This window comes from Pelobates fuscus, chromosome 13 (assembly GCF_036172605.1).
Source record: "Pelobates fuscus isolate aPelFus1 chromosome 13, aPelFus1.pri, whole genome shotgun sequence".
NCBI classification, from domain to species: Eukaryota; Metazoa; Chordata; class Amphibia; order Anura; family Pelobatidae; genus Pelobates; species Pelobates fuscus.
The window spans coordinates 41,229,874-41,253,516 of NC_086329.1; the positions used below are offsets into that span (position 1 = coordinate 41,229,874).

General features: G+C 39.4%; 1 protein-coding gene across 1 annotated transcript in view; it reads left to right on the top strand.

Annotated features, from left to right (window-relative positions):
- Positions 1 to 23,643, top strand: part of RAB15 (RAB15, member RAS oncogene family) — a 79,461-nt gene that overhangs the window by 21,833 nt on the left and 33,985 nt on the right. The window contains exons 2-3 of the mRNA XM_063440521.1: positions 8,392 to 8,452; positions 11,879 to 11,939. Of these exons, the coding sequence (XP_063296591.1) occupies positions 8,392 to 8,452; positions 11,879 to 11,939 (122 nt within the window). The remainder of the gene's footprint in view (positions 1 to 8,391; positions 8,453 to 11,878; positions 11,940 to 23,643) is intronic.

Sequence of the window (23,643 nt, forward strand, 5' to 3'; positions counted from 1 at the left end):
TCTAACCTAATATGGGTTAAACTGTTTACAAATGGCTTAACCCAAAATTTGTCCAGACAGCGCCCGTCAACTAGGTTCCTTTTCCTCTGCCTTAGTCCTGGACTTCAATAAGGAAGCCTTAGACTGGGTGCATAGTTATTGTCCACAGAGCCTGTCTCTTTTTGGAGCTACATAAAATATTGCTATTTAATTGAAACAACATTATTTGTATTTACATTTGGTCATATATCAGAGCCTCACAGAAGCTTCTCATTCGTATGGGCTCCTAGTTGTAGCTCAGTTTGGATGAATTTGGAGGTAGGTTTTCAGACTGAGGGATAAATCCTGTGAAATGTTGCCATTGGGAATTGCTCCAAATATTTTTATCTTCTTAAATTTTAAGCTGAATGAATAAACGCATATGTCACTGTAAATGCATGTGTGCTTATGATATTGAAGGCGTGGGTAGTGCATCTGTTTTTTTTTAAGTATATAACAGACTCATCTTTTAGATAAGCTGTGGAAGAGAGGACAGGAGGGTTAAACGAGATCATGCTAGGGCAGTTGACTGCAGGACACGCAGGCAGGATTATAGGAGATATCTGTAACACTGCACTGATAGTACTGTGATGAGCCCAGCTTAGCTGGTAGAAAAATACGGCCTACCCTCTGCAGGCTGGCAGAAGCAGAGCAAAGCACCAAGACAACTGGCCTGGCAGATAGCCATGTAAAAGGGATAGAGAAGCTCCACTACAAAATGCAATTAAAAAAAAAAATCTTTATAAAAAAAAAAAAAAAAAAAAAGAAAAAATATTTTTCTGTAGTCTCCATTTTGTCACACTAGCCCCAGGAATAGCTAGTCTGATGATACATAGGACTATGTTGATGATGACACTTTGGCTGAGTCAATGCTACTAAGTGAGGAATGTAATCAATGCTGGTTTAAAGGAACACTATAGGGTCAGGGACACAAACATGTATTCCTGACCCTATAGTGTTAAAACAACCATCTAGTCTCCCTGGCCTCGCTAAATATAGTTAAATCTTACTTTTAATCAATCTGCAGCTGCTAGATCTGCCCCTGATCTGCCTGCTTTGCTAACATCATCAGAAGTGATTCTCTGAGCCAATCACAAAGCTTTCCCATAAGATTGTCTGAGACTGTCAAGGAGGCAGATCAGAGGCAGAGCCAGCACAAGTCAAACACAGCCCTGGCCAATCAGCATCTCTTCATAGAGATGCACTGGATCAATGCATATCTATGAGGGACGTTCAGTGTCTCCATGCAGAGGGTGGACACATTGAATGGCAGTGCTGCACTCTGAGTAGCCACCTGAGGAGTGGCCAGTGGAGTTATGTCAGTGGAGTTGTAAGTAGTTTATTAGTGATTTAGGGAATTTTCCTCATCCAAATATTTTTTTTTTCTCTTATGTCAATCCCTGAGATGTTATATAACATCTGGTGCTGTTGTGTCCGGTGATGCCACGCATATCAAATTAATATGCAAAATTGCACAACCAGTATTTTTTATCCAAAATAGGTGGCAACCCTAGAAGTGTTAGACCAGGCCCCTGGAACTACGAATTGGCTTGGCCCATTCACCATCCACATGTAAAGACAGACAGTGGGGAGGGACACAAACCAGTAACGTTCCTAGAGTCCTGTGGGATCTTAATCTTTCTTTGTGGTCAACTACTCTCGATTAGACACCCTGTTTGCTTTTAAGTTGAAAAATACATATTTCAGGCAGGAAAAATACCAGCATGTACCTTAAAAATGGCAACACCCTTTAACCTCCCGAAACTGACCCCCTCAATCACAGAAACCCTAGGGGAAGAATTCACAGCAGACAAAATAGATAGAGCCATCACTCGCCTTAAAGGACATAAAGCCCCGGGCTCAGACGGCTACGAGGGCAGCTATTACAAGACGTATAGGGAGGAACTGATACCCCACCTACTAGGATGGTTCAACCACCTGATGCAGGGCGGACGCCCCGACCCAGAAATGTCCACAGCCCACATTGTATTAATACCTAAACCGGGGAAAGACACATCATACCCAGAACATTACAGGCCCATATCATTGATCAACCATGACGTAAAACTATTAGCTAAGATACTAGCAGACAGACTGTCCCCACACATACATAAATTAGTTCATCCCGACCAAGTGGGATTCATCCCCGACCGCCAACTATTTGAAAATACCAGACGTAACATCAACCTAATATGGACGCAGACGACTTCACAAACCCCAACGCTCGTTCTCTCGACGCCGAAAAGGCGTTCGATAGAGTTAATTGGCTATACCTGTTTGAACTCTTGCGACATCTCAGAAACATATATAAAAACAATCCAAGCCATGTACACTGACGTCAAAGCACTCATACGGATCCCCGGCGCCAAGACATCCCCCATCACCCTGCATAACGGCACTCGCCAAGGCTGCCCACTGTCACCTCTCCTATTCGTACTCACGTTGGAACCCTTGCTACAAGCAATCAGATCAAACAAAGCCATAGAGGGAATCACAGTGGGCGACCAAACATATAAAGTCTCGGGATATGCAGACGATGTCCTTCTCACCCTTACAAATCCAGGACATTCGATGACGGCACTAGACAGGGACCTAACAGAATACGGAACCCTCTCAGGATATAAAGTCAACCTATCAAAATCCACTGCCCTCCCAATAGCCATGACAGCAAACGACACGACGCACATTAGGAACCACCACCACATACCCATAACACATACCACGATCAAGTATCTAGTGATACATCTGACGGCTGATCCCCGAAAGCTTTACGGAGCTAACTACACCCCCCTTATTAAGACCCTGGACGCGGACCTTGACAAATGGACAGATAAGCCCATATCTTGGATAGGGAGAGTACACACGATAAAAATGAATATACTCCCCAGGCTCCTCTTCCTCTTCCAAGCCCTCCCCATCCCCGTCACTAAAAAAGACCTGGCCCCCTTACAAAGGGCAATCGGAGACTTTATATGGCATCGCAAACGACACAGAGTGGCCCGCAACATATTATATAGACCCAAAGACGGAGGGGGGTTGGGGTTGCCCCATCTCTATAACTACTACCTAGCGGCTCAATTGGCACATGTGGCCATGTGGCATTCAACGCCGGGAAACCGCAGATGGGCAGACCTAGAAGCTGGCTTAACAGGAGCCGATTTGCCCCAATTCTACATATGGGTACCCAGAGAACACAGGGCTATCCTGCGCACAGACTGCCCAGCCATACTGAACTCCCTACGGGTATGGGACTCCACGGCCCTAAAATTTAAACTAACCTCGGCCCCCTCCCCAATGATGCCCCTGTTAAGAAATAGAGCTTTCTTACCGGGAATGAGGGCCCAAGATTTCAAAAACATAGAGGAGGCGGGGCTACAGAGGGCGATACATTTATATGAAGGGAACCAAATGGTGACGTTCGAAAAGCTGACAGAAAGGACCAGGTTAGGCCCCTCAGATTTCTTTAGATACATGCAAATTCGAGACTTCGCACAACATAAATTAGAAAAAACGGCAGCAACCACTGCACTCACAGGTTTCGAACGAATGTGCCTCAAAGAAAATCCCCCAAAGGGTCTTATAACTAACCTCTACGCACACCTATGCACAAACAGCTCAGATTGGGGCAATCTCCACTACACCACACAATGGGAAACCGACCTCAATGAGACACTAGAGGGCACAGACTGGAGAGAAATCTAGGAAGCGAACAGGGCTATCTCAATATGCGTCACCCAACAAGAGCAGGCCTACAAGACCATGCTGAGATGGTATACGACCCCGGCAAAACTATACCGCATGGGAAAAACCCCAGACGACCTGTGCTGGAGAGGGTGCGGACATAAGGGGACTTACATCCATATGTGGTGGGAATGCCCAAAAGCACAGGCTTATTGGAGAGATATAGGGAACCTATTGCAACAAGTATTTCACAGGCACATAACTATAGACCCATGGGTGTTCCTGCTCTCGAGAACTCTAGACGACTGGCCTAGGAAGCAACAAAAACTGCTTCATAAAATCACGTTAGCGGCCAGACTTACCATGGCACAGGCATGGCTTAAACCAGAAATCCCCCAGGTGGCCGCAGTAATTCATAAAATAAAGGACATACGGGTTATGGACGACCTCACAGCACGAGTTAGAGGTAATATAAAAACCTACTAAAAAATCTGGGAAATGTGGATGGCTGGTGATTGGGGATCGTAAGTAGACCATACTAGGACCACCCCACTGATACAAAGCCTTGAACCGATACCACACTAAACTGATAAAAAGGGAACCACCTCCTACACGGCGCTCCGACCCTCACCATGAGAATCCGCTCCCACCCCCCCCCAGACTATCCTCCCCCCCCCTCTGTTTATCCATAACGGAGAGGATGAGGGACAACAGACTAAGTCTACTCATCCACAACATCGAGAGGGCATACTCATTAAGTATCCAGCCAACGCGCATTGTTGGATGTTACACGAGTGGATACCCCACACTCGGAGCACAGGTCTGGGCTACGAGGCTCGACCCTCCGGGCATGATGCTAAATGGTTTAATTAAGTTTAACTATGCACCTCTATATTGTGCACCTTTATTATGTGTTTCTTTTTGTCGTTCTCTTTCTTGAATATTTTCGTTTCTCACTGTACTATTCCTATGTACAATCTACGTAATGTATAACCGTGACACCAATTAGCTAACACTAACAAACCTGAGAAAATATACCTAAACCGCGGACGCGGTATGTTCCAATGCAAATTGTACCCAAACCAATGTACTCAGAGGAACTTGTCATGTAACTTGTGTTGTGTTATAAACAGAAATATCAATGTCACTCCAAAAATAAAGAATTTGAAAAAAAAAAAAAATGGCAACACCTTTATGTGTATTTAAAAAAAATAAAATAAGGTTCTACTAAAAATGCAAGGTTATTTTTTAAGTTTAGTACCTGGCTAATTGATCTGTAAACATCCTGGTTCAGATAGTGACTCTCCAGTGTTTGCTAGACTGCAGCTTCTATTATCAGCAACAGACTATCTTGTTGAGGCTGTAGTTACATTCCAGCTGTTTCTGCGGTTTGTTAAAAATCTCATTATTTTGCTTTTTTAAATCTCAAATACCATCCTTACTCTGAACCATGTAAAGTGTAGGGATTCCAGATTTTCATTATTTTATGTTACATTGTGCATCAAGTAGGGCCTGAAACCGTTATAATTTTAAGGGTATATTCATACAACATTGAAAAATCTTGCTGTTCTGCTGTCAGATTTAATCTAATTTATTGTTATTGGAGTAAGTAATTATTTAAATAATACTGGAAATACACTCCAAAGTTAAAATATAAAATATAGCTGATATAAGAATGGATAGTGAAGATCTCTATTTTTTTTTTTTTTACCAGCCAATAAAAAAAAAAAAAACACTGCTTATACATGTGTCTGCATCCAGGTTTTTAAGGAATTATTAGGTTTGACAATAGAAAAAAAAACAACAATGTTTTTTTTTTGGCACCAAATATTTATGTACATGTTTATTCGCTCAAATTTTGAATTGACAAGTTTTCTGGTTCAGTTATTCTGTCATAAAAAAAAAATGTAATTCTCTTCTTGATTCACACCTAGAATGAACAAAAAAAACCTTTATCCTACCATTAGTATGTATTTGGAAAAATTACATAATTGCAGCTGTATTAGTGGTCGTTTCTGTTTGTGTCTGTATGTATACACAATGCACGCACACATTATATAACAGAATTGATGATATTTAGTTCTTGAATTGAGCCTGTTTTTATTGGAATACACAATATTTTAATATTCTGTGGACATCTCTAAATGAAAACCTGTGTATAAAAATAGGACAGGATGAGAGAGAGCTAAGTGCATGGTTTGAGTCGTCATCATTACACTTATATCTGTATGAAAACACCATGTTTCCTAAAATATCTTTCATGCAATTTTAAATCCTAATGGATCATTGTTACAAAAGGTCACTGTTGATGCTGTTCTGAGAAACCCGTGCGTATGTCATGAAAAAGACTTGAGATAAATGTGAACGTATATGAATGTAAGAGTGTAATTGTGTAGCTCCATAAACGTAATGAATCTGAAGATAAAAATGTATATATATATCATAGTACATATTTACCATTACTGTATAGCGCATACACATATAACGCACAGCAGTTACCTTGTTTAGAACATTGATCTGGTATCTGGTACCCCTCTGAGCAATTTGATAATCCCGAACTAACATTTCGGCATTAACAATTGTGAATCGATCATCACAAACATCCAGTTGTACAGAATGTAAAAGTGCCATTTCCAAATTCTCAGTTCGGTTCAAGAGGGGCAGGTGATGGGTGCTGGGGAGAGCCCCAATTTTGTCAAACCACTCCAAAACAAATTTACAGAAAATCAAGTGACAGCGTCCATAAGCTCATATCGCCATATCCACCACAGCATAGGATTGGACATGTTTTCCCCTGTCATCTTTAAATTGGGCCTTTTCTTGTACCTTTCTCTGCCTCTAGGTTTATTATTTAGTATTTCACCATTTACTGTAAATTCCAGATACCCAAATTTATGCAACACTCTGGTACATATCTCCATCATTAACACCTCACTTAGTCAGGTACATCACATGTCCTCTTGGAGGATTGGGCAGTGCAGTAACCTCCATATGTCCAGCAAATAATTATGTTAAAGGACCACTCTAGGCACCCAGACCACTTCAGCTTAATGAAGTGGTCTGGGTGCCAGGTCCAGCTAGGGTTAACCCATTTCTTTTTTTATAAACATAGCAGTTTCAGAGAAACTGCTATGTTTATAAATGGGTTAATCCAGCCCTCAAATCCTCTAGTGGCTGTCTCACTGACAGCCGCTAGAGGCGCTTGCGTGATTCTCACTGTGAAAATCACAGTGAGAGCACGCAAGCATCCAAAGGAAAGCATTGATAATGCTTTCCTATGAGACCGGCTGAATGCGCGCGCAGCTCTTGCCGCACATGCGCATTCAGACGAATGGGAGGAGAGGAGGAGGATCGGAGGAGAAGAGCTCCCCCCCGGCGCAGGAGAAAGGCAAGTTTTAACCCCTTTCCTCTCCCCAGAGCCCGGCGGGAGGGGGTCCCTGAGGGAGGGGGCACCGAGTATGTTTTCCTGGCACTACAGTGGTCCTTTAATTCTGCAAACCACCACAGGTAACCAACTGGCAAGTTTCTCATACATGCTTTGGAACAAACATTTCTGCTCCTATAGCAGTGCTTATGTTAGTGCTTATGCAACATTTTTTGAAGTACAAATTGTCAGGAACGCTGTCGGCTTACTTCTATGTTCCGGCGTTCAGTCTGACATGACACGCTTGCATACAGCATGCTTTTATGTGCGACCGAATTCGGGTCAGAATTAGGAATTTGCTGAACTGAATTCCAAATTCGCCGGACCCAATTTGGCGCAAAAATATTGTCAGGGGCCAAAATGGATAGGTCAAGCATTTCCCACCAATCATAAGAAATTCCAAATTAACCTGGACAAATGAGACTACCCTATTTATACTCACATCTCCCACTCCTTGTTGCCCTGTTGTAGTTCTTGTTAGTCCAATGACGTGTTTCTGCTGTCCTAATTTCTGGTAATTATTCCTGTACTGGTTTATTGTACTTCCTGTCTTCTGTAATCTTTTGACCTCAGTTTGTGTAATTTTTAACCTGTTTATTCTGTATCCTATTGATGTCGGCTACCCACACTGACTCAGTTTTCATATAGCCCAGCCATTCTACGTACCGGTATACGGAAAGCCTATTTATTGTGATTTGGTCTGTGCGTTTTGGTTACACCTGATCCCGACACAAATACATTCTTTTCTATATATTAATTGAGTGTTAAGAGTATACTTTTGCTTAAATATTGTTATTATATGTCTGGCATTTAATAACCAAATAATTTGGCAAGAAAGAAACATCTAAGTTTACAACACCGACATGTTTAGGGATTAATAGGTCACCATTACCACAATAAATATCCAGTAGGGTCGAAACGTTGCTGTTTTTTTTTTTTGTTTTTTTTTTTTTCCAGGAAAAGATATTTTATTGAGACAGATTAATAGGAGAAATCACTGCAGAGACAAGTGAATGATGACATCTCATGAGAAACGTTGCTGTTTTTACCCCAATAAAGCTGCATTTTTTTGTTAGCTCAGAGTGCCTGAATCGTTATTTATTCACCATTACCACAATGTCTTGCAAACACAAATGTTGGTCATGTTAGTGTTGTGTTTGTGTTGTCTACTAGAATCTGATACATATGTAGGTTAGGATAGCTATTTGTGGATATGCTATACAACATATATGCTTACTGATTGTAATTAATATGACTTGTATTTTCAGGTGTCGATTTTAAAATGAAGACTATAGACGTTGATGGAATCAAAGTACGAATACAGATCTGGTAAGAGCCACTAAAACGAGTATGAAGTCACAGTTTATCTATGTTATTAAGAGGTCTTTAATTGTACAGAAATAACTAATACTAAATGGTTAGTTAAGATGCAGTGGAGAATTGATAAGAAAAGTATAAAACAGGGAAAATAGAAATTGTCTATAAATTATGGAGCTGGAGAATTTCTCCAATTTGGCTATCTTGACCTAAAATTTCAAATTCCCATGTCCGTTCTTCACAATTTCTGGAGGTGTCCAGTTTCAAGAAAAAGTAGTATACATTTCTACATCTAATTTAATTTCCATACGTCACAAGTACATAGTTGTTAAATATAGAGATAAGTATTAGACTTGTTTATAGTAGACAAATTTGGTTCTGACGAATCACTTTGTTTGAAAATTAAATTTAGTTTGGGAAGTCCGATAGTCATCCATGTGGCGGTTCAGGTGGTTCAAATATTGTCCACGCAAAATAGTCCGGAAAAGGATTTGGATGAACCAAAAATGGTGCAAATATGGGTCAATCAGTAATTGGCCAGATATGTACAAGTACATAATATAAATATTATGCATAGATTTTGTCATACACTGATTGCATTTTCCTGCTATTTAGTCAACAGATCAAGTTAGAAAAAGTAACCAATGGGAAAAAGAGGAAGAACAGTTTTTCTGCATCTCCTTTTTTCCCCTTCTTACTTGATCGATGAATACAATCTACATTTAGTGGCTGTTCCCTAACCATCAGTCATCTTTTTTCCCCATTATTCATTTATTGGAGCCGCAGGCGCAACTCTGAATAATGAATAAAGCGAACATGCTCGTCCATTGCGCGACTCATTTGTTCGAATATACATCTATATGGGGCTTCTGAATTGGCCAAAACTCATAGGAATTGCAATTAAGCCAAAATGCATACAAGTAATAAGTAGATATAATGTGAGACAATGCTCGAAGGTGACAATTCACTTTTAAAGGAAAAAGGGGCAACAGGACAGTCCTGCACAGCCCACCACTTGGACATACATCCTGCTGTCAGCACAGTTAGGAATTTGTTCATTACATTCTGGTTGCACAAAATGAATGTGGAAATCCTGCTTCATGCTCAAGATTACATTTTGCATGATTATTTAGAATCTGTATCTTGGAAGGGATTGTGACTATGTAGGTTACTACTCTAGAACCTTTCCAGGGTATAATAAATTAGAAGGCTTTCCAGGCCAGTCAGCCTCAACTCCTTCCAATAGGACAGTATTGATCCACTGTGAAGAGTTCAAGTCTACATCAATGGATCATAGTCACAGAGGAAAGAAAAAGGTCCAAACACTCCAAGGCTTAGGTAGGCAATTTTATTGGAACTACAGTGTCCAGCTGCAATGTTTCGACCTACATACCTTTCTCATACCTTTCTCATACATTTCCTGTTGGTCGAAACGTTACTGCTGGATACTGAAGTTCCAATCAAATTGCCTACCTAGGCCTTGGAGTACGTGGATCATCTTCTTTCCTCTGTGACTGCAAACTACTTCTTGGGCCTTGGTGTTGGCCCCAGACGTAGTAGCACCCAGACTTTTATCTATGGGTTGAGTGCAGTTCCATTTTCGTTTTTTGGTTCATCAATGGATCATCACTTGGCATTTAGTACCTAGTGATCGATGCAGTTGACATTTGACATATTCCGTAGATTATGTTTAATTAATCAATGCAGAGTTCTCCAGCTGTTTTTGAGAAGATCAAACAACAAAGTGTATCTAAAAAATCATCTAGAACATTACATTTAAGCTTTTTTTTTCTTTTTTACATTATTGCAAACTATAGAAAAAAATTAGATGCCCACGTAATTGCGCAATGGGAGCTTATATTCTAATTTCATGCATCTGCAAGCTCTTGTCTAGACAGGTTTGGGAGGCAATGAGACAGATCAATGAACCAGTCTCATCCACTTACCATGGTAATCCTGATGGCTTGGTATCAGAGCATCTGAGTAATCACAACTCGATAGGAAAACATGCTGGCAAGATTTTAAAAAGCCAAGATAATTATCACCATATTTCACACTTGCTCAGATTTTGATATGGCATATATTGCTTGATTCATTTTAACAATCTGACATTTTCCATTCCTTGGGGACATGGCTAGTCTGTACAGATACCTGCCTATAATATAACAGAAGAGAAAATACAAGCTGCGCTACATGTAATAAAAATATATAATGGTATAAAAGATATAAAGTGCTAAACAAAATTAACTTCCGCAATAATGTTCATAAATTCTCATGGAATTTTAATTTTTTTTTAAATATGAGGCAAACATAAGTATAAGGCTTATTTACTAAAAGATTAAAACAACAAGCTATTTGCAGACAGTAATGTGCACACTGCCAAAATAGACTTATAACTGTGCAACATGCAGGAACTTGGGTGGATATTTCTGAATTTGTACAGGGTAAAAAACTTTGGTTCTTCACAGCAAAATTTCCCCAATGTACATTTTTTTGATACCTTCATTGAGAGGTGTCTGTTGATTACCGACATTGTTGATAACCCATAACTGTTGATATTATCCATGTTATACCTTTTGAATATTGCATTCACACACAAAAAATAGTTGTAGGGAAAAAAAACAAAGACTGGACTAGACGGCTGCGCGGCGCAAAGGTTAATCATAGCGCTTACTAGCCAGCCACCACATTAAAAAAATGTATAAACAAATTAAAGTCTGAGGGGGGTTAAAACCTCCCCTGTGCCCTCACTTGCCATGCTGCGAGTGGAGGCATGTCAGCTAAACAGCAAGCAGCCACCAGCTGCTTACTAGCAGCCACCATTGGCTAGTTACATACAGGGAGGACCTGGTACAAGTCCTCTTCATACCCCCACCGATCGTCGGTTGGGGGCTTCAATTTAAAGAATAGGGGATGCACAGACCACTGTCCAACCCTGTGCCCCCATTAATTAAATAAAGCAGGTAGGGATCTAATCAATTCATAATGCAGGAGTAATGGGGGACATATAACAGAGGCCAAAATTTGCCCCATCCAGGTTTTCAGCCTCTTTAGATTTTTCTTTAATGTGAAATAGTAAGCTACACAAACTCTGTGCAAACAGAGGATATATTTATCCATCGTAAAATAAACAGGATCATGCGGTGTGAGTGATCACTGTATGATCAATTGTATATGTCACATTGTTTCCAAGTTCACGTTTAGACTAAGTATTGTGACCAAGCCAAACGGATCAATGCTCCAGTCACCGTGTAAATCCTGGCGGCTTAGACTCAAAGTTTGTGGATGATCACAGCTTAAAAGAAAAGCATACTGACAAGCTCTTAAAGAGCTGAAATACCAATTATCATCGTATTTCATGCTTGTGCCAAAAGAATGTCACATTTCAACTGATCTTTAATAACTTTTTCACATTTTCCTTTATTTATGTTTTTTTAGGGACACGGCTGGTCAAGAAAGATATCAGACTATAACAAAACAGTATTACAGACGGGCACAGGTAAGTACTTAAAATGTGTGCTTGATCAGTGGTTTTGACCTGTATTGTTAGTTGTCGGAATACTGTAATATAGCAGAGATGGCATGTGCCTTTAGAAGTAGTGGGTGTAAAATATAAGTGCAATATGGAGCAATTGGGAGTATTTTAAGTAACCCCAGTGTTTGTGTGCTTAAGAATGAATGAGGAATCAAAGGCCAGCAGTTTAGTAATCGTAACTGGATATCGACTGGAACCATTTCGGTTCCATATTGGTGAGCAGTGCATCACATTTTCTCACATCCAATTTGTGAGCACATTTTCTGAGACTGCTTCTTTGGAAAGTTGTTAGTGTTCTAAATTGACTGATAATTAAAAAAAACCATATCTGGCAGCATAAGGGGGACAAGCTTAGAGGGGGATCTCAGGTCACTGGCCAGGTATATCTGCTCTGATCGGAGGAGATGACACTCCCTCGCTCATTCTTACTCATTGCTTTCTCTCTCGTCGTCCTGGTTGCGATGGCCCTGCTCTCGTGAATGAATGAGTACGTTCAGCAACATTATAGGAAAGCGTAGGGAGATGCGGGTGTACAGTCAACAGCTGCCGATTACTGCTATTAACGTTGCAAAATAAAGGTCACACAGCGGCCAAGTGGCAGTCACCATTGCCTCTGTTGCCCGTCTGTTTATTCGGGGTTTGAGGGTACTGGTGTAGGGCCTTTGTTTCATGCTACTTAATTGTTTCTCTATGTTTTACACTTTCATTCATCATGGTCTTCTATTGGACCTGCAAGTCCAAACTAATTTCAATAAATAATTTAATCTGTTTATTAATATGGACCTGTGTGTCCCATTGCTTGCTATATGTGCTCTTGGATTACAATAAAACACTAATTTACAAAAAAAATAAATAAAAAGGATCTCTGTTCGCACTTTCATTGCTCATCCCTGAAGTCTTAACCTAAGGGTTTACTAAATTGCCGGTGTTTCTTTAAATTTTTGACCATTTCAAATGCAGTCGAAACCACTTTAAAGTGGTCCTCAGACACAAAAGAACAATGTCATTGAGGATTCATGGCCTCCTCCAACAATGGTCCAATCCAATGTGTGTCATAATTCAATAAGGCGGAAGATCTGCCCAAATTACTGACAGGTCAGCCTGGCGTGTATGCCCAATGAGGGCAATTTTTCAGTGCTTTCTGCAGGGTCCTAGTGCCCTAAGCACGAGCTCAGTCAATGATGTAGTCACACTATGCTTTTGGGAAAATGTCCCTGGTGTCCCCAAAAGTTGGAACAGGGCTGGAAAATTGGGACTGCTCTTTCGAAGTTATGGCCTGTCAAACCTGGAATGATTATGTGGCCACATATATTATTTACCTCTGACACAAGTGTACAGTAAATAAAGGATAGCTCATAAAAAATGTGTTCATCAGGACCCAAGCCTGTGTTCCAGTTTGACTTTGGGGTGTAGTATTCAGGGAGGCAGGTTTGGAGTATTCTATTGGTTATGCTATTGATCATTTGGCAAATCAATAAATCATTACACATGCACATCTCTCTCAGTGCATGATGACATTGAAGCAGAATGTGCATGTGCAAAATCCCATCACTAGAACAGTGAGAGAGCATTAATGCAGTTTTTAAATGCTTGATTACTTGAACGGAGATCTGCATAACATTAATCACTAATACAAATTATTTGTCAGATGTGTCAAGCACTCATACTGTTTATTTGTCCGAAATGAGATTTGTAAACTTGTTTTGGCAGGGTACGTTTAACTCTTAACTTCTTATGTACGTAAACATGTATGGGAACATTGGTGGCCATGAGCCCAAAATTGAGACTGAATCCAGCCTGATTCAGGACAGTTGGGAGGAATATTAGAGAGAAACAGTGGATGGGGCTGCAACAAAGAAAACCTATTAACCAATACAATGAAGTTAGTGCCAGCCTGAAAAGTTGAAAGCAGTGGCAACTGGTGAAGTTTAAAGATGGCGGTGTGCTTGACACTACCCCTGAAATTAGACTCTGCCCTCTTAAATCCATGTAATTAACCACTGACTTAAAAAGATACCAAGCCCTTTTCAACACCATAAGCCTATAGATACATATATTCGGGGAAATAAACACTTTAAAGAGGTCAGACTCCATCACCTTACACTACATCCAATGTTAACCCTAGGGTATACAAGATCTTGTGTCCCAACGCAAAGATAATGGGTGACATCAGTGATCCTGTTAGAATAGACTTAACATGTCTGAGGGCTCTATATACAGAAAATGGTGAGGTTTTCAAAATGTCCCAAACTTTTTTACATGATTAATTCCTTACCCTCTCAACCTAAAATGAAATAGACACTTATCTTTACTTCTTGCAGTGCCAATAGATGTATTTGTTTTCTTCTTCATTGTTTTTTTTAAACAAAAACTGCTGGTGGTGGTACGGTCTCACCTGCCTCTATGGACCAGTTTCCATTAGTGGAAGGACTTTGAAACAGTTCAGATACATGACTTGGTATATTTTGCAAATCAAAATAAATAAGGGGAATGAAAGATTTTAGTTATAAACAAAGGCAGAGAGAGTTGAATTATTAAACTGGGAAAAAGGGGATATCAGATAGCATGTCTATATCACAAAATAGATACAGACTGTATTATGATGAATTTCTTTCTTTCTTTCTTTTTTTTTTCAACAAAACAAAAACAAGTTTAACTCTTTTCTTGCCAAACCAGACAATAATAGTTCATATGGACGAAAACATTTAACATTTGATGTTTATTAGAAATTTTAGCCAGATCTCCACAAAGAGAAAATATATATGTCAACAATAATTAAGACCGGGAGTTATGCCTTCTTATCACAATGTGCTGCAGAGATGCGTAAATTTGTATGGACTAATCGATTAAGTTACTCGAAGGAGGCTGTTTTGACATTTATTTGGCATGCTGCAGAAATAAGGGACCCAATGAATGACCACTGTCTGTTAATATTGGTATCCCAGGGGTCCACATTATTTCTGTTTAAATCCTTTTTTTAATCTTACTATTTTGATGTGTCTTCCAGGACTGACATAGTTAATTCTCAGTTTCTCCTGTTGCTATGGTAATTTATTAATACATGCACTTTTTTAGCTTTCAAAATGATAAATGCTATGGTGATTGGTAACAGTTGTGGGGTGGATGTTAGATACAAGGGTTAAGGATTTAAACATGTCTGAAATTTCATTCATCATTGAATCAGTTGGACTGTCCTATGAAAGGTGGACATTTTTGGCAGCAAAGCAAGAAAATATAGAGCTGACATAACATCAACACAAAAAACTTACAAAAGCGTGTGTTATATGAAAATTATTTTTTTGCATAATCAGAACTTGCTGTTACTGAATATGTCCATAATTTACTGGGATAAATCAGACACGAGCAAGGGCTGTGCTCGGTGTGCCCAGGCAGAATCTGATAATATGGAGACAAATTCATATTATTCTACCTTGTTTTTTTAGGTCTGTATATTAAAAAAATACAAAATTATATTTGGGATTGTTAAAAATAAATTTTAGTTTAATTTATTAGTAATAGACAATGAATTGGTTCATACCCTAATGGAATGCTTTTTTCATGCTTTTGCCATTGGCCCGTTTGTCTTCTTCAGAACCAAGTGGTCATTTCAGACTCCTCTGCTAACTCTGTGTCTTTCAGCCAACTTCCAACCCGTGAAGTTCAGATCCTTCTATCTACATTAAGCCCTTACATTTATTCCTGCCCACGTCAGATTTCTATAATATATTTCTATTTTGCGCCCACTTCAGACACTTTAAGTATCCTTGCAGGACACATCACCCAATCAGCAGTGAAGCATGCTTATAATTGCCGTGACAACACATTTCCATTACGCATTTGTTTGCTGCATTACCATTGGCTGGATAGTTATTGGTGGTTACCATGGAACTATTTATGTACTGCAATGCAAAATGTGTTTTTTTTAAAAGCTAAATTAGTCCTGCCAATATGAACTATGAATTTGGTAATTCTGTAAAGCAATGTTTCTCAATTTTTTTTTTTTTACACGATGTCCTGCAGGTCTAAAATAAATTCCCAAGTATCTCAGCCCCAAGAAAGTAATTTCTATTGATTTTAAATCCAAATGAAACAACTAGACGCTGATATTTAAATTAATACCATATTGAAAAACAAGCCTTATAAAATGTAGTAAATAATATTTTGAAAATAAATATGACATACCGTAATATGAATATTGTATATTCAAGGAGGTGTGTATGAACTATTAATCTGAATTATAACAGTAAAAAATGAAAATATAACAAATGCATTATAGTTACACACCAGAACAAACTGAAACACACACACATAGGACACTGACACATACACACATTTACACCCACAAGACACTGACGCACACACACATTTAAATTAAGAGGGCCCTGACACACAGAGGAAACTAACACACGCAGAGGACACTAACACATACATTTATAAACAGAGGAAACTGACACACACATTTATACACAGATGGCACTGACACACACATTTACAGACAGACACACTCTCTCTGATATGACACACACTGACAGACACTTACTGACACACATTCACTGACAGAGACTCACTGACACATGCTCTCTGATTTGACAAACACTGACAGACACACACATTTACTCACAAATTATTATTTTTATAAAATTATTTTTATTTAAGTCCACCCAGCCTCCCTACCTTTGGGAGAGCTGGAGTGGATCTTTTTCCTGGGGTCCCTTGGCGATCTTTTCCCTGGGGTCCAGTGTTGGGGTGTGTAATCTTCACGTTCCTTCAGCACTGCTCTGTCTAGCATGCTGTATAGTGATGTCGGGGCTGGATAACGTCATAACCCAGGCATCCTGGCATCATTGCAGGCTGTGTGATGGAGCTGTGCTATAAGATAATAAAGAGTACAGCTCCATTGCCAACTCCGTCTCCATTTTCCTCAAGTCGTCCGTATCCTGGTCAAAAGGTCACTTCTTGGCGTACCTCCTGCCTTTGGTACTCGTACCCCCTGAGGTACACGTGACACAGGTTAAGACACTAGGCATTAAAGGATCAAAGCGGTTTTCTTTGGCCTGACAAAATATAGTCTACTGAAGATTTTACCATCTTTGATCTCTGTGGCAAGAATTTCTACTACTGAAATACTTTTTCAACTATTATTACAGAACTGGTACAACTTATCGAAGTCACTGTCTCACTATCCTCTCTTACTCAGAGTTAAAAGGGGATTACAAGAAGGTCTAGTGTAGGGCAACATAGTCACATTTGAAAAGAAACCTTTTGATATAGGATTTGAAAGGATGAAGACTTACCATTTCAGTGCAAGGTTACCAAATATATTTTTTAATGTCTACCCTGAAAATCCAATTTTCTTGTGTCTTGTACATCTGTGGCTTATGCTACCTTTTAATATAAGAACCATAGGTCATATGGAGGTTAGAAATGTTAAAATGATAGACTAATACTGCTTGTTATGGGAACCAAGAGAGGCTATGTATTTTTTTATTTTTTTCTAACTGCATTGTCAAAAAAATAAATTACTCTTTCGACAGAACAAGTTGCTTTCTCGACAGAACAAGTCAGAAGAATGCATGGCCTCCCATAGGTTGTACATCCAGCACATACTTAAAAAAGGAAGAAGTCTATACATATCCTTTTTGGCAAAACCCATTATAAATTATATAACAACCATTACTAATAAGTGGATAAAACAGGCACTCTCTCTTAACAATATAAAAAAAGCAGTGGAATACAAATTAGGTGTATATCCCTGTAAAATGCAATATATTTGGATGTCATTTTAAAATGCAACATATTCTGTGTATCTCTTTAAAGTGCAAAATATTTTATTATTAAAACATTAACACATAAATTATGAAATTAGAATAGATGTACCTTTCAGGTTGCATTCTTCATCAATGGATTTTAGGTGTTTCAGGGGAGGTGTAGTCCACACAAATCTGCAATACAAAGGATATATATTGCTTAATTAGCAAGCTTGTCCTACCTAAAGAAACCATTATCGATATCGGTTTCTTATTGTGTTAAAGGGGCTCTGTCTATTGTGACAGAGCCGCATTAACCAAAAACAAGTTTAGCAGAATAGCTTTTTTCATTTTATTCTACACTTTTAAATATATTGAAACAGCATAAAAAAAAGTCCTAAAAGCAGCGCTACCTGCATGGTTCTGATAGTTGGGGGCTGGCCAGTCTATCCGCCAGCCCTTTTTTTTTTTTAAGATCAGAGTGACCCTTTTCCGGTGGCCCTCACCATTGTGGGCATCACGGGTGACACAATTCACATAAATGACGACGGCCCCCCTAGACTACGCCCCCTGGTCCCAATTTAAAGGGGAGCAATGTTGGGAGGTATGCCAACTATAATCCACCGAATACACTATGGACCCTGGCAGAGTGCACGTTCCCCATGATGCTGACACTGGCTTCACTGACAACTCATCTTGTTGGAAGGTTCTCCTGCTCTCCCCTGTCACTCAGTTATTGGCATAGAGTCTAGCTAGGCAGAGACCGGATTGTCCACTGGGCAGAGGAGCCATGTCTTCATATTGCTTTTTTACAGATACTAAACATTTACCAGCATTTTTCTAGCACTTTAATAGTTTTAAGGTCTGTAACTTTTGTATGATAATAGAAAATATTATATTCAGCATGTTGCAGCAGTAATTGAATTCTGTGGCGTAACCAAGAGTTCAAGTACTAATTTGTTTGTACCATTAGTAATCTAAAGCACTCCAATCCAATTAAGTGATTTCTGCCATTATCTGATTGAATTTCACACGATACTAATAATACTAGAAATACATATTTTTAAAAATGTGACAATATATTTTCTAACTAAAGGGAACAAAAACTTTTTTATAAAAAGGAAAAACTCTCTCAAAATGAAACAATATTCAGAAACAGTGTGTTGACCATAGGTACAAAATTCTATTAATCTAATAACACTTACCATTTATATAGTTATGGGTATAATAATAAAGTTTAGTTTGATAGATATAAACTTATAGCATAGGACTTGGGATACACTAGCAACATGTGTTTGCACGCTATCTCTATAAAGTTACACGTGATTCTTTTAATTTAATCATGAGATTTTTCAGAGATGAAAGATTAAAAAAAGATTGTATTTCTTCAACCGATTTATTTATTTTTGTTTTCATTTGCAAACACTGATATGTGGCTTTCAAAGAAACCTGAAAGGTCATTAAGGGGGTTCATCAAGCATTTTAGACAATACAACTTATTGTAGTGATTATGGTGCTTGAAGCAGGTCTGTACTGCCCATGGCCGACTGCAAGCTCAGTGCTGGCAGCATATTTTGAAACAAAATGCATTGGTATCTTTACCCAGAGAATAAGGCTTTGGCTACATGTGGCAAACACCATGAATATGCCAAGTAAGTTTCTAAATGTTCTTTTCCTCACAATATTTTAGACCAGGGGTAGGCCACCTTCGGCACCCCAGATGTTGATTACATTTCCTCTGATGATTTGCCAGCATTATGGGTATGTAGTCCACAACATGTTGAGTGCCAAAGGTTGCCTACCCTTTTTTTAGACTTTTGTACCAGTTCGAGAACCTGGCTCTGGCCACAACATGCTCTTTCTATCGTGGTTGATGGTAGGAGGTACATCTTTCACCCAAAATAACATGATCAGTAAGGACTTAATGGGATCTTGCAGTTTGGTGAAATTATCTATAGACAATGATGAGATGGCTTGTTCACCACGCCGACTGATAAACTGGTTTTCCATGAAGGTATCTTTGAGTGCTGATAGATAAGGATCCCAAAATACCTTCAGAGCTGTGACCTTTTTAAAGTTTATCTGTATATGATTAAAGGGCACACATATTTATATGTCTGAAGTTCCATGTAAGTATTTATAACCGGTGTGAAGTATGTGCCAAACTATTTCAAGTATGTCTGGCTTCCGAAGTGTATTTCTTTTAAACAATTTGGAATTCTTACAATGACATATTTACTTGTGTATGTATATTGTTTTGTTATGGGGTATTTTTTAAACTTGTTACATTGGCAGAAGAATGCTAATCATGCACATAGAAAAAAAAATAACAAGCTGTCAAATTCAACATACTTTTTTTATAATCGGGTACTTCGTCATCAACAGTAAGTGACACTAAATGTAGTGGGGGTGGGGGGAGGGAGGGGTGGAGAATGTCACAGGAAGAGTAGAATTGGGCTACAGGGAGAATTTTGCCTTGGCATGAAATTCAGGTAAATTGTATTAATCACTGTATTTTTATTACGAAAATGGGAAGCCCATGCCAGCACTCGCCACTCCATCCAAAAATAGTGATTTCTGAATATATTGTTTTCATTGGAGTAATCCTTTAAGTACGTCATGAAATTGACCACTTGAAAGGAAACCATGCACTATAACTACTTCAACCAATTTTAGTGGTTATGGTGCAATGAGTCTTTGAGTGCTGTCCATCCCACACTGCATACAAATATGGATGAAGTTGAAATTGCAAATCTGAAGTGTACATTTCTTATGTCTCTGGGTGACTAGTGGACCTCAGGTTCAGTCAAACCACTCAAATGGCTTGCTGCTGAACCAGGGGACGTGGTCTATAGAATAACATAAATACTAGAAAGGGCTGTAGTTGTTGTATGGGGGTTGTATTACCTCACATTATGTTTCTGTATGGTAGTACCTTATTAAAGGAACGCTGCAAACTCCTAAAGCACTTCAAACTGCTGTAGGTGTAACAGAGTGTCCTTAAAGTCTTATTTTATGAAAGTGCTAATTTCAAGAGAAACCTTGTCTCCTGTGAGGAACATTGGATTGGCAAGAGAGGAATGGAGTTGTAGCAAAGAGACCCTCTCACTACTGGATAGGAGATAGGTAACATATTTTTCAGGGCACTGTGTGGAGGGGAACAGTAATCTTAAAGTAAAAAGGAACCCACTAACATTACAAAGAAATGTATTTCTAATACTGGAATGTTCATTTTAACATTACAGCCATTGACGGACATTACACACTGTTGCTCACTCAGCAGTTACAATTATTCTCAATTGCATCTCCTTTTAATAATTTCTGTAACTCAAACCCATTTGGAATATGAGTTGCAGATTTTTTTTTTCTAAAACACAAATGTTTGCATTTACATCTAAGCCACTTGCAGAACCAGTCTCTAGGTTTATTCAAATACTTCTAAAGAAAAGTAAAATCCTCTCAGGTTGTATTACTTCAACTGATCTATTTATTTTTGTAGTCATTTGCTAGTCATTTGCTAGTCATTTGCTAACATTTATATGTGACTTTCAAAGCAACCTGCAAGGTCATTTTAGGGGTACTTTAAGCATTATAGACACTACAACTTATCGTAGTGATGATGGTACTTGAAGCAGGCCTGTACTGGTCATTGGGCCAAGGCCGACAGGGAAGATCATCTGATCAAAGTGCTTGCTTTGCTATGTGCCTTCACGGGCCAGTGAGGAGATCCATCACCAGCGCACTGCACTTTCTACTGGAGAGTGAAGTAAGGAGGACTCATGAGGCTGAATGTTTTTTCCACGAGCTGCGAAGTTCAGAGGATATACTCAGTGCTATGTTGAAGCATTGCCATGGTAATCGCGGCAACGCTCCAACATAGCACCGAGCTCCACAGATGAGTGAACTGAAGTCACTCACCTTGACTAGACCACCATGGCTTGCTATGCCCAGGCATTATACCGCCCAACACAGTCACACAATGTCCCCCTACACAAAATATATCACCTATAGACACTACATCCCTTATAGACACACACACACATACGCACACTGCACCACCTACACACTCTAGATCCCCTACACATCTTCTATACAGGGAGTGCAGAATTATTAGGCAAATTAGTATTTTGACCACATCATCCTCTTTATGCATGTTGTCTTACTCCAAGCTGTATAGGCTCGAAAGCCTACTACCAATTAAGCATATTAGGTGATGTGCATCTCTGTAATGAGAAGGGGTGTGGTCTAATGACATCAACACCCTATATCAGGTGTGCATAATTATTAGGCAACTTCCTTTCCTTTGGCAAAATGGGTCAAAAGAAGGACTTGACAGGCTCAGAAAAGTCAAAAATAGTAAGATATCTTGCAGAGGGATGCAGCACTCTTAAAATTGCAAAGCTTCTGAAGCGTGATCATCGAACAAGCAAGCGTTTCATTCAAAATAGTCAACAGGGTCTCAAGAAGCGTGTGGAAAGATCAAGGCGCAAAATAACTGCCCATGAACTGAGAAAAGTCAAGCGTGCAGCTGCCAAGATGCCACTTGCCACTAGTTTGGCCATATTTCAGAGCTGCAACATCACTGGAGTGCCCAAAAGCACAAGGTGTGCAATACTCAGAGACATGGCCAAGGTAAGAAAGGCTGAAAGACGACCACCACTGAACAAGACACACAAGCTGAAACATCAAGACTGGGCCAAGAAATATCTCAAGACTGATTTTTCTAAGGTTTTATGGACTGATGAAATGAGAGTGAGTCTTGATGGGCCAGATGGATGGGCCCATGGCTGGATTGGTAAAGGGCAGAGAGCTCCAGTCCGACTCAGACGCCAGCAAGGTGGAGGTGGAGTGCTGGTTTGGGCTGGTATCAAAGATGAGCTTGTGGGGCCTTTTCGGGTTGAGGATGGAGTCAAGCTCAACTCCCAGTCCTACTGCCAGTTTCTGGAAGACACCTTCTTCAAGCAGTGGTACAGGAAGAAGTCTGCATCCTTCAAGAAAAACATGATTTTCATGCAGGACAATGCTCCATCACACGCCTCCAAGTACTCCACAGCGTGGCTGGCAAGAAAGGGTATAAAAGAAGAAAATCTAATGACATGGCCTCCTTGTTCACCTGATCTGAACCCCATTGAGAACCTGTGGTCCATCATCAAATGTGAGATTTACAAGGAGGGAAAACAGTACACCTCTCTGAACAGTGTCTGGGAGGCTGTGGTTGCTGCTGCACGCAATGTTGATGGTGAACAGATCAAAACACTGACAGAATCCATGGATGGCATGTTTTTGAGTGTCCTTGCAAAGAAAGGTGGCTATATTGGTCACTGATTTGTTTTTGTTTTGTTTTTGAATGTCAGAAATGTATATTTGTGAATGTTGAGATGTTATATTGGTTTCACTGGTAAAAATAAATAATTGAAATGGGTATATATTTGTTTTTTGTTAAGTTGCCTAATAATTATGCACAGTAATAGTCACCTGCACACACAGATATCCCCCTAAAATAGCTAAAACTAAAAACAAACTAAAAACTACTTCCAAAAATATTCAGCTTTGATATTAATGAGTTTCTTGGGTTCATTGAGAACATGGTTGTTGTTCAATAATAAAATTAATCCTCAAAAATACAACCTGCCTAATTCTGCACTCCCTGTAGACATACACTGCACCACCTACACACACACACACACACACACACATGCTGTCTACAGCCCATACACAGAATGCATCACCTATATACAGACACACATACACCACAGCCCCAATACACACACTCGCTGCATTCCCTATACACACAAATTATGTCCACTAGGCACAAACGACAAGACATTTTACATCACAAACACACAAAATAATAGCACCAATCTATTTACACAAAACACCACACCCCAGTCAGCTAACTCTACACAGACACAATCCCACAA